The sequence below is a fragment of the Panthera uncia genome (genome assembly GCF_023721935.1).
Source record: "Panthera uncia isolate 11264 chromosome A1 unlocalized genomic scaffold, Puncia_PCG_1.0 HiC_scaffold_17, whole genome shotgun sequence".
Classification (NCBI taxonomy): domain Eukaryota; kingdom Metazoa; phylum Chordata; class Mammalia; order Carnivora; family Felidae; genus Panthera; species Panthera uncia.
The window spans coordinates 103,033,778-103,046,385 of NW_026057577.1; the positions used below are offsets into that span (position 1 = coordinate 103,033,778).

A 12,608-nucleotide genomic window follows, 5' to 3' on the forward strand; every position below is an offset into this window, starting at 1 on the left:
ATTTTGTTATTAAAACAGTGTAAGTTCTATTGCTTTTCCAATCATCCATGAAAAATATATATTCAGCACCAACCATGTATATGCATTTCTTATTGTTAATAGGCAGTTATAAATTTATCTCTGTCTGACTTTATTACAGAATAAATGTTGCCAACCGGATACCAAAGACAGAGGGAACTACCAACAACATATATACTGAGGGCTTACTTTGTACCAGGAACATTAATATACATAGTTTTATTTATTTTTTATTATAATCCTGTGAAATAGATACTGTCATTAATCCTTGTTTTACAGATGACAAATGGAGGTGTTTGTAAATTATGAACACGTGGCACAGAGTCCCATATCTAACAAGTAGGGGGTATCTGAATCTAACACTAAATCTGTCCTTGTACACTGCTGGTGGGGATGTAAAATGGAGCAGCCACTTTAGAAAACAGTGGCAGTTGCTCAGAAAGTTAAACACAGTTACCACGTGACCGGGTGATTCAATTCTACTCCTAACTATATACCCAAGACAAATGAAAATATGTGTCCACACAAAGACTTATATGCGAATGTTGATAGCAGTACTATTCGTAAGAGCCAAAAAAAGTGGAAACCACTCATATATCTATCAACTAGTGAATGGATAGACAAAATGTGATATAGCTATACAATGGAATGTTATTTGGCAATAAAAGGAAATGAAATAACTATACATGCTACAACATGGATGCACTTTGTTGCTAAGGGAAAGAAGGCAGACACAAAAGATCACATTTTGTATGACATAACCTATATGAAATGTCTAGAATAGCTAAATCTGTAAGGGAGAGAAGGATTAGTAGTTGCCTAAGCGGGGGAGGCAAAGAGAATGACTGCTAAGGGATACAGCAGGTTTTTTGTTGTTGTTTTGTTTTGTTTTGTTTTTGGAAGAGAGGTGGTGATGAAAATGTTCTAAAATTGATTGTGATGGTCGCACAACTCTGTGAATCTACTAAAAACCATGGAATTGCACACTTTAAAAGTGTATTGTATCATATGTGAATTAGATCTCAATTATATCTCAAAAAAAGTTTATTTCCCCTTTACTGAACCATGTTGCCTAAGAAAACTTTAGTTTTCCTCTTAGAATCAGCTTTAAAAATCAAACCATAAGGGTAGTCAGGTCGAAAGAGATTTTATATGTCATTTAGACTCTTCTATTCAAAAAGTTAATTATTTTGGAATTAGATGGAGAAAACCTCAAAGTGCCCATAGGAATAAAGTAAGTGAATAAAATGCATACATGAGAATTCACCTTCATATCTCCAGAGTTGGCTCTCTGAGTTTTTTGGATTTGGGCCCCATTACGTGAAGTCTGTTATGTGAGATCTTATCTCTGGATCTAGAAGGCGTAGTGAACTGGCCATCAGCTATCTGCAGATTTGCAACAGAGGACAGTTTCTATGGGATTTATTAGCAATAGCTGGTTTTATAAGGCATTCAGGGACGAGTCTTTTGGAATGGCTAGAGCTGTAACAAACATGCACTCTTCCAAACTTTACGCTGACTTCCTCCTTAAAGTTGCATACATTTAGTGAATAGGAAGATGACCTTTGGAATCCTGAATGGTCTCCCATTCCATAGTCATAAACATTCCAGTTCTTTCCTTCTACCCCTGAAGCTAATTCCTTTTATGGCCAGGTTTGTGGTATTTGGACATTTGCTTAAGCTTGGTTTCAGGTACTTATAGTAAGTCTTGCTCCTAACCTTTGCTTTTTTGGGTGCCTCTAGAAAGTGCTTTCTACACTGTAACTGCTTTTATTTGAGTAGTCTTCTCTACTGCCCCACCCCCAGTCTTTTTCCCTCTTTTTTTTTTTTTTCTTTTTTCTTTTTAGTTTGATTCAGTTACCTGCATCTGGTAATGTGGAGCTTTCCCAAAACTGGATTAGCAGCAATATAATAGCAGTAACCCTTTCATTACCAGAGTAATTTTCTTCACTTGTTTTGAACTTAGCATTTATAGGCAGCTGCTGTAAAACTCAAAGGTGAAAAAGACGTGACTTTGTCCTGCTTTTACAAGTCCAGAGTACTTATTAGTGAGGGTTATAGAACTTTGAAGCCATTTTTTTTTTCCTTTAAAAAAGGAAATGTGAGTGCTGAGGTAAGCTTTTCCTCCATTTAAACAAAACACACAAATCCGGTAACAATATTAAAGGAATATTTTCAATATTCTGCAGTTTACCCTAAAAGAATAAATAAATCCAGTAAGAATTTAAGGTTATATAGATTTTGACTTCTTTGCAATCTGTTTCTGGCCTTATGTTTTCTTGCCTGAAGTCAGTAAAGTTGTTAAAATGCGGTGATGGAAACCAAGGTATAAGGCTTTGCTATCTTGGGCAGTTTTCTGTTCTAGTCATTAGTCATGCGGCCTCTGTAATTTAATTTCTTACTTACCAGGCTGTATAAAGAGACTCATAAAACGGCCTTTCTAGGATGTAGCATGCCTGATTATTCTAGTCTAAGGCAGCAGGATGAAAGCTGTCTACAGAGAGTTATGAACATACTTCCCAGAAATTTTTAAAACTTCATTTCTATAGAGCTATCAAACTAGTGGAAGGGAAGTTACTCAGAATTTGAATGTCAGATGCCTCTAGGAAAGCTTTCTTTTACAATTTTAGCAAGATACAAAGGTTGTGAGGTATTGGAGATTTATGTTTAAAGCACAGAGGCCATAGAGTTGAATTTCCAAGGAAGGCCCCCAACACAGAGATCTACATTGAAATACATTAATTTCTCTTGTAACAGGCCGAAGTTGAGGTTTCACAATTTCAGGATGATCCAGGATAGTTGCAACATTTTACCCACTCCTGGGTGTGTGTCTTTGTGTATATAGGCACTACCAACATCAAAGGCCAGACTGGTTTCTAGTAGCTACAGGCTCTCCAGTTACCGACCAAAGACACAGCAAGGAATAGTGTAGGATTTTTTGTTTCCTGGAGAAGGGGTGTCAGGGGGTGAGGGATTTGTAGAGAGTCGGTGAAGTCCTAGAAAAACTGGGGAATAAGGTGTCTTGCCAAAGCAAAAAACACTAGCAGCATCCTTGATTTGTTCTGTGCACGTGAGACATGCTTCAGGCTTTGTATTGTGGGTAAGTGGGGAACAGTTCCAGCCCTAAAAGGTATATTGCCATTTAAATTAAGGTAGGGATGCTGGTCAATGGGGCACCTTGGGAAGGGGGTGTGTCCACTTACCTCTATTTTGAACCTTCGACCAAAAGCAACACACAAATACTATTCAATTTCGTATTACAATAAAATTCTTTGAACAAATTCTTTAAGGGGTGTAAGTTTAAAATTAAAGATAGTGAACGTTTTCAATTCACTTATTCAGGCATCCAGTCACTTATTCAACAGAGGCTTATGGAGCGCCTATTCTATGCTAGGCACTGCTGAGCCATCACAGACTTGGTCCCTGACGCCATGGAGTTGACAGTCTAGCCCAGTCAGTGAGGGAGTTAAAAAAAATTCAGGCATCATTGCTACTGCGGTTGCACCGGGTGAAGATCAGCCCCTCCAATTCTCCCACGTGGTCGCAGCAGGTGAGTGTGGGTGTGAGCGTTCGCGGCTTCTGGTATTTGAGGAGTGTGAGAGCGCACGTATGTCAGAATGGCGCGTGTCACAGTGTGCGTGCAAGGGTCGGGGTGGTAAGCGTCTCCACAGACGCTTGGGCCCGGCTGCGTGGGCCGCGGGAGGACTGCGTCTCCCGCCCACGTACTGGGGGCGGCGCGGGAACCACCCGGCCCGTGCGATTGTGAGTGAGCGCAAGAGCGCGCGCGCGGGGGCGGGGGCGGGGCGCGGCGCGGCGCGCGCAGGCGCAGAGAGCTAGAGCGGACCGCGGCCGCCGCAGAGCGCCGGGGGCGGGAGGAGCGAGCGCAGTAGGCCATGGCCGCCGTCGCCTGCTGAGGGGCTCGGCCCGCGAGCGCCTGCCGCCGCGGACGATGGTGACCGCACGGGTCGGGCCGCTGCCGCCGCCGCTGCCGCCGCCTCCCAAGACGCTGCAACCAAGGCCCGGCGCGGAGGAGCCGCCGCTGTGAGCCGCGCCGTCCCGGCCCCCGCCGCCGCCGCCCGAGAAGAACGGGAGGGCGGGCGAGAGAGCCGGGGAGTTGCGGAGCTCGCCTGCCCGCCGGCGGCGCCGCCGCCCTGCGGGGAGAGAGGCCACTGCCCGAGGTGACCGAGCCGTCCGCCCTAGCTGGCCTCTTCTCATCCAGGCTCCCCCGCCCCCTTCGCTTCCCACATCCTTCCTTCTCCCCTCCCCCACCCTTTTGCCGGCTTCTTCCTCTCCCCCCTCCCCCGCCCCTTCCTCGGTTCACCTCCCACCTTCTTCCAGTCTCGGCGGCGTCCACATCCCCTCTTCTCCCCTGGCATCCCCTCCCTCCTAACCAGCTGCCCCTCTTGCAGACCTCTTGGCCCCCCACCAGCTCTCTCCGACTCTCTGCCCTCCCTTCCCACCCCCCTTCCCCGTACAGAGTCCCCTCCGCCAGCTCCAGGCCCTTGAGCGCCGCCTCCTTAATTGCCCACCCTCCCGGAGACATCCCTTACCTCCCCTGGCATTCCTAAGATGCTCTCTCTCTCTGAGCTCTGCCCCATCGCATCCCTAGGACCCCCTTTCGAGGTCTTTTCTAAGCAGCTTCCTGAGCTGCCCCTTCCTAGGTGCTCCTTTCCAGCCCCTTTTCTCTAGTTCCCACTTCCAACTTTCCCTCTTTTGCGTCTTTGTCCGCTTTGCTTCTAAGCTTCCCTCCCTCTTTCCTTTTGACTTATCCTTTGGTCTACGCAGCCCCAAACTCAGCCTCCTCTTTCCTTCTTTCATGCGGTTTGAGGTTGTTTGGGGGTGCGGAAAGGCCTGCCAAGCCATTCTTCGAATGGGGGCCCATTTGCTCTGCATCCCATCTGTCCTTTTTCACTGTGAGAGCGTTCTCTATCCCTTCCTTTTTGTCCCCATCGCGTCCTCTCTCGGCTGCCATCCCTTCTCCACCTCACTCCTGTTTTGCTTTTCCCACCCAAGACCCTTGCCTTCCCTTTAGGAATGAGTCCCCTTTCTGCTCGGGGATGATGAACTTGGCCCGTGTCTTTCTTTGGAAGCTTTTCGGTGCGTGGCGCCGCGGAGCCAGCACCCTTGGCCAGACAAGAGGGGAGCTCCCTGGCACGGGCCTCTTTACTGGCAGAGTTTTTGCGAACGTAATCCCCTAGCCCCGCGGCGGCAGCGGCCCTGCTGCTGCGCTGCCTGCTTTGCAGCGAGCTGGGTTGGGGTTACTATAGTTCAAACGCGGCTGAGATCAGCAGGCGTGGAGGGCGGGGGAGGAGGTGCGGGGAGAGAGGAAGGGGGCTTTGCAGTGAGAAGGCATCAAAGATTAATGGATGGCTTTGCATCGCTGTCTGCAGTAAACAGGAAACTAGTTGGAAAGGAAAGGAGAGGATTGTGTGCCTTTTTATTTTTTAAAATGCGGACTGTGCTCTTCTACTGAATCTTGAATCATGCCCAAAGGATGAGCTGTCGGTGCTGCAGTCGTGACCCAGGCTGAGCGCCCAATGGCAGAGAGAGCAGTTTTTATTCCCTCTGTCTGGCTCCTTAAGAGTTGAAAGATGGTCCTGTTATTCAGAGTGGATTCTGTATCTTTGCCACTTTGGAGATGAGAAGCCACAGAATTGCTAGTAGTTTATGTGGAAACCAGGTACATACAAAGTTAGCTAGCAATAGTGTGGGAGTGGGGAGGACCAGCTATATTTAAAACATGTGCCAATGCTTATGTAAGAGGTGCGTTCTCCTCCTGGGTATCTCAGTTTTGGCTGAGTTTACTTATGATTTTAGGCTCTAGCTTTGCCCTATAACATTTTCAGGGGTTACCATCCTAATGTATGGACAGCCAGAAAATTTTTCTTGAGATTGGTTTTAGCAGATGGTAGAATTTTTTTTTTTTCCATTGGATTGGACAAAGAAAGGAGATTAATGGTGATTTATTTTTTTTCTTTCGAAGCGGAAGAAAGGTGTAGAAACTTTCAGCCTTAAATTATCTATCATACTGAATTTAAAATTGGGTCATATGATTTTCTCATTTATTTCTTATTTTTTATTTGCCTTTTTAAAAAGGGAGTTTACCTGCCTTTTTAAAAAGGAGATATGAATAGCCTTCTTTTTTTTGGTAAGATCCCATTTTCCGTTTCTTTTTCTTAATTCTTCAACAGACAAGCTATTACTTTAAAAACATACATTTTCCATATTCCGGATGATTTGTGTGATTTCTTCATAAAACAAAAATCAAAGTGTTTCCAGGAAGGTGTAGAATGAGACTGTGTTTCCTAACCCACAAATATGAATGGTGAGCTGTGCAACGTTATACTTGTACAGGACATTACTGTGTAAGTAGTGATTGCTGCTTCCAAGCCTGGGAAAGTCATCTAATGAAATCATTGTGGTCCTGTTTTTGGTTAGCTTTGTTGAGTTTTTGTTTTGTTTTGTTTTGTTTTTTGCCATTTTTGGAAGGGATTTTTTTTTTTTAAGGTGTTTCACTGTGTAAAACATCTTTAAGCTTGAGTCACATTTAGTTTACATTACTTGCTGAGACATTGTGTTGGCATATTACTTTCCCAGTTCTGTTAACATTTCGAGGAGGACATATAAAAATCTTTCATGGAGGGGAAAATATGTGTAATTGAACATGACAGGAAATAACTTCAATATTTGGCCTTAGGAGTGTCATCTTTGCGTTCAGCTCCTTTACTTATTTTTGAGGATAATTTGGTATTATTATGATTTTAAGAGAATTTTAAGCTTCCTCTGACTTGGAATATACTCATTAGCTCTGATAATAAATCTAGGAAAAAGATAAATTAGGCTTCAACCAAACATCATAGAAATACAATAATCTTTTTATGCCAGGGGAGAAAGCTCCATTTTTACTTCATGCTTCTAATGAGTGGCTTAGCAAATGTGAGTGACTTCAGTGATTTTAAACAAGATAAATGTTTCCACATTTTGTTTAGATGTTAATTTAGTGTGTGGTGCCGGAGTGTAGTGTGTGGTATTTGTGATGGTGATCACCCTATCATGTGGCACTTACACTTTAGAAATCACAAAGTTGGGCTGGGGAGTGTGTGTGTGTGTGTGTGTGTGTGTGTGTATGTGTATGTGTATGTGTATGTGTATGTGTATGTGTCTTTCCACAGCTTTTGTGGGTAATATTTTAGATCTGGTTTTCCATGAATTTGTTTCCTCTATGTCCACTTACAGGCCCAGCTTTTCAATGACTTGCTAAAATATAACTCACAGAAATAAATGTTTATAAGCAGTGGGGTTGTTATTAAGTGGGCATATTTCGTTCTATAAAAGGTCCTCCTTAATTCAGACATTTGGGTCTTGGGTTTACTATGCAGTAGAATTTGGGGATCAGTCTCGGATATTCTGTATTGAGAGCTTTAGGAACTCAAGATTTCCCTTTTTCTATATGAGGCAGGAATAGTGGTTATTGAGAGGGAATTTGTACCATTATGCTAATGGCCCTCTTCTGTAATAGAGTTGAATCTCCAGAAGAATTGAGATTTTTTTTCATGTTAGTTGTTCGTATCTTGATTTCATATCTTGATGCAGGAGTGGTTATTGGTTTACTTAAAATTTTTTTTTCTTTACCCCTTTGAGAGCTGCAATAAATGGTAAAAATGGGTACATGTAAAAACAGCAAAACATTAAAAAAGGAGGAAGGCTCTAACTCAGATGAAATAAATATGGACCACAAGTACTAACTTAGTAATAGTCCCTACAAAAGCAGTAGTGATTTATATTGGATTCTAGAATATGAAAAAAGTATATTCCATTATAGTATAAAGCCTGTCAGTGATATTGTTATCTTAGTCCATAATGATTTTCACACAGGACTAGTGTTTTGTGAGAAAAATCCATTATTCGTGTACTTTGAAATAAACTCCCAACTGAGTTTGACTGTTTATCTGTTTGACCACCTTAGTAAGTAGTTATGTTCTATATATTTCCTTAAGTCATCTAGATAGCTTAGGCATATTATACTTTTTATAAAGAATTTCTTTTTTTAATCCCCAATAATATTCTACAACATTTGGCAAACAGAAAAGGAAATAAAAGTCACCTTAGCCTTATTGTTGGAAGGATGTTAATGTGATATTTTGGTATTATTTCTTCTCAAGATTTTTTTTTTCTCTCATGAGCTTTGAGAAATTGAAATTCCTGAATGGTGTAATTTGCACTAAATGTTGAGTAGAGTTTTTATTTTTCAGTGCTTTTTTTCCCCCCATAGGACACAACGGTTAGGTTTTAATTCTGACAATATTTATTTCTTATGTAGGAAAATTATTAAAGTGATCTTGTTCATTTAAAGTAATCACAATTACAATACTTATTAAAAAATATGTTAATTGTGCATTCTTAGGATAACTTTTAAGTAATGGGAATGATTTATGATCATTCAATGATTGATATAATGTATCAGTTTTTCAGTGATTGACAAACTTCTATTAATGGTTTGCCAAGTTGAGCTCTTTTTTTTTTTTTTTAAACTGAGCTAGCAAGCTATGAAAATTAGAGGGTAAAATGGAAATACTGACAAATATTTAACCATAGCATAGTAATCTGTCACTGTAATTTTCTTCAGAAATAAATGTTTTCATTTGTCCTGTAATGTCTGAGATTACTGCCAAAGCTGGAAATGTGTTTAGCTTTCTCAGCAAAATTCTTAAAAGGATATTGTCAGAGCCAACAATCCAGAATTATCATTACTTTTAAAATTGTCTTTAACACACTTGTTTGCCTGATTCTTATAATTCCTTGGATTAATTTGCAGTACTGTCATACAAAGCAGTGTTGCACAGAATTGTCCTTCTAAATAATAGATTGTCCTGGAGATCTTTCATTTCCTTTTTTTTTTTTTTTTTTTTAATTCTATTCGTACTAGTCATCAACAGCTGAGCACAGACAGGGGCTGCAGACTCCATGTGCCAGTGTATCTGTATATCACAGGAAGAATTTGATGTTGCAATTGTTTCCCACTTTGAAGGCAGATTATGGGAATATCAAATGAAGAGTTTAATGATTCAAGGAAATAATATGGTGAACAATGTTTTCTTTACCTGTATCGTGAGTTTCTCTGAATTGTATCTACATCATGTAAATTCAGTACTTCAATTTTGATTGCAAGTAATATAGAAAAGGATAAGTCTTTGAGATGCTGCAAACTAAATGTGTAGTTAGCAAATTTTTATTGAATAGCTTAGGCTTTTTTTTTTTAATCAGTTAAATTTTGCTCTTTTTTAAGACCTACATAAATCTCACTTTTATAGGAGTGAATTTTTCCTTTCAAGTTAATTGGACAAAAGCTGTAGTATTATTAGGGTGTTTTGTTGCTAGTGCCTAGAGTTGGAGTTAAGCTTTTAAAAATAAAGTTTGAGGCCTTACCACTTATGCAGACTGGGAAGACCTGTAAGGAAGGGTCAGTGTGAAAACCCAATATAAAGATTGCTTCATCAAAGCCTAGAAGTAGTAGCTGTGGCTGAGGAGTTTTATACATTGTCATGTAGTGTTTGTATAGATATGGCAATCCATTAGATTCCTAAGAGGATATCTAGAAGCTGTTTGAGGTGACTTATTTTTTTTATATGTTATATCTCCTGAATTTTAGGTCTGCTCAAAGAAAAAACATGGCTGCAAAGGAAAAACTGGAGGCAGTGTTAAATGTGGCCCTGAGGGTGCCAAGCATCATGCTGTTGGATGTCCTGTACAGATGGGATGTCAGCTCCTTCTTCCAGCAGATCCAAAGAAGTAGCCTCAGTAACAACCCTCTTTTCCAGTATAAGTATTTGGCTCTTAATATGCATTATGTAGGTAAGTGTCTATATCACCTTTGCTAATCTGTTAGTGAGCATTCTGATTTATATCTTTGTAAGATGATTTTGAATTTTAGTAAAATGAGGTTTGGTTACGTTGAAATGACAGTGATACAGTCATTGATGAATGTTTATGAATCTTGTTTGTAATATGTCTTACCATTGCATATGAATTATTAGGGCTAGAGGAGAACAGACAGTTTTGGGTTTATTTTACTGGATGAAACTAGAAGGCAGAAGAAAACATTTTAGATTTTAATATGATAAAATGTAAATGAGAACAAATTTTCCAGACATTTGGTCTGTTCTAATTTGTCTATTAAGGGTTTTGTTAGTAACAAAGAAGGGAGGCTTCCTAAATGCAATATTCTTTATTGTTCCAGAACATTAGTATCAATGGAACATAAGGCATTTATTTCAGTTAAATGAAATGTTGGAAATGACATTTGTAATATTAAAAATATATATATTCCTTGAAATATAATTGATATGATTTGGAGTTAGTGGTTAAAGTAATGTTGAGGTTAAAGAGGTAGAAGTCAAGAAATACAAGCAGGAAGGGCACCTGGCTGGCTCAGTCAGTAGCACATGCTACTCTTGATCTTGGGGTTGTGAGTTTGAGCCTCATGTTGGGTGCAGACATTACTTAAAATAAAATCTCAAGGGGCACCTGGCCTGGTTGACTCACTCGATTAAGCCTCCGACTTTGGCTCAGGTCATGATCTCACAGTTCGTGAATTTGAGCCCCATGTCGGGCTCTGTGCTGACAGCACGGAGCCTGGAACTTGTTTCCAGTTCTGTATCTCCCTGTCTCTTTGCTCCTCCCCTGCTCAAGCTCTGTCTCTCTCTCTCTCAAAAATAAACATTAAAAAAAAAAAAAAATTAGAATCTTAAAATAAGGAAAAGAAATACAGGCAGGAAACAGGTAAAAATTCATCTAGTATGACAGTGATGATCCTTGATATTTATTTATTTTTTTTTTAAATTTTTTTTTTTTAATGTTTATTTATTTTTGAGACAGAGAGAGACAGAGCATGAACGGGGGAGGGTCAGAGAGAGGGAGACACAGAATCTGAAACAGGATCCGGGCTCTGAGCTGTCAGCACAGAGCCCGACGCGGGGCTTGAACTCACAGACTGTGAGATCATGACCTAAGCCGAAGTCTGCCACTTAACCGACTGAGCCACCCAGGCGCCCCATGATCCTTGATTTTTAGATTAATTTTTGGTTTATATGTAATCATAGCAATAATGTTTCATTTGGCATTACTATAACATAACTCAAGATGTGGTTTGATGATAGTGGTTTAATAATATTATTATTAGAGTTGTCCATCAAGAAGTATATATTTTATAGAATTGTGAAGGGTTTGTCCTGTCTCAGTGAGATTTATTTTTATCTATGGAAGGACTTTTTGGGTTCCAAAGCTCAGCCCTGAAAACCCCTTACATCTCTAAGAGATTCCCAAGTAAGCCATTGTGGGAAGAAGTATAGTAGAAAAGGCAGTGCACTAGAAGTAAAACATCTGGGTACAATAAATTCATCTCTCTTAGATGGCATTACCTTGGGAAATTCTTTGAAATGAGAATGTTCTTTTATGCTGCAAAGCACTATAATTCTCAGCCCTTTACTAAAAGCTTTGTGTGTTAGCCAATTCATGGAAAATAATTCCAATCTGTTGTAGAAGAACAATCGGGTACTTGGCTTAGATTTTTAGCTTAATCAGCAGAATAATTCACACTGTGCTTTAAAAAATGTGCTTATCACATATATTATTTCTGAGTAGATTGAAATATTTATTTTAAAAACAGCTGCCTAATAATCAGAAACATTAATTTTAGAAGTTGAGTGGGTTTTAATACATTTGAAATTCATACTCTGGCTTATAACTTTGGGAATTCAACTGAGTCTTCTTAAATACACTTATTACATGCTATGGTAGAATTAACTCAGTGATTACATGAGTAGATAGTTACAGCTTGAGCAGTTTTTTGGTTAGAGTAACGTCTGGGTCAAAGTATTAAGGAGTGTTTACATAATGTTCCAGTTTATAAACTTTCACCCTTAAATACATCTTTAAAAGTCTTTTTAAAAATTAGTAATGTATTTATACATTTATTGTATGTTAAAAAAATCAAAACACACAAATCAGGAGACTATAGATGCTGGAGAGGATGTGGAGAAACGGGAACCCTCTTGCACTGTTGGTGGGAATGCAAATTGGTGCAGCCGCTCTGGAAAGCAGTGTGGAGGTTCCTCAGAAAATTAAAAATAGACCTACCCTATGACCCAGCAATAGCACTGCTAGGAATTTATCCAAGGGATACAGGAGTACTCATGCATAGGGGCACTTGTACCCCAATGTTTATAGCAGCACTCTCAACAATAGCCAAATTATGGAAAGAGCCTAAATGTCCATCAACTGATGAATGGATAAAGAAATTGTGGTTTACATACACAATGGAATACTACATGGCAATGAGAAAGAATGAAATATGGCCTTTTGTAGCCACGTGGATGGAACTGGAGAGTGTGATGCTAAGTGAAATAAGCCATACAGAGAAAGACAGATACCATATGGTTTCACTCTTATGTGGATCCTGAGAAACTTAACAGAAACCCATGGGGGAAGGGAAGGAAAAAAAAAAAAAGAGGTTAGAGTGGGAGAGAGCCAAAACATAAGAGACTGTTAAAAACTGAGAACAAACTGAGGGTTGATGGGGGGTGGGAGGGAGG

At 40.2% G+C, this 12,608-nt stretch overlaps 1 protein-coding gene across 1 annotated transcript in view; it reads left to right on the forward strand.

Annotated features, from left to right (window-relative positions):
- The first annotated feature begins 4,123 nt into the window (after positions 1–4,123).
- Positions 4,124–12,608, forward strand: part of RNF145 (ring finger protein 145) — a 58,415-nt gene continuing 49,930 nt past the window's right edge. The window contains exons 1-2 of the mRNA XM_049647876.1: positions 4,124–4,196; positions 9,668–9,870. Coding sequence (XP_049503833.1) covers positions 9,687–9,870 — 184 coding nt within the window. The 5' untranslated portion in view covers positions 4,124–4,196; positions 9,668–9,686. The remainder of the gene's footprint in view (positions 4,197–9,667; positions 9,871–12,608) is intronic.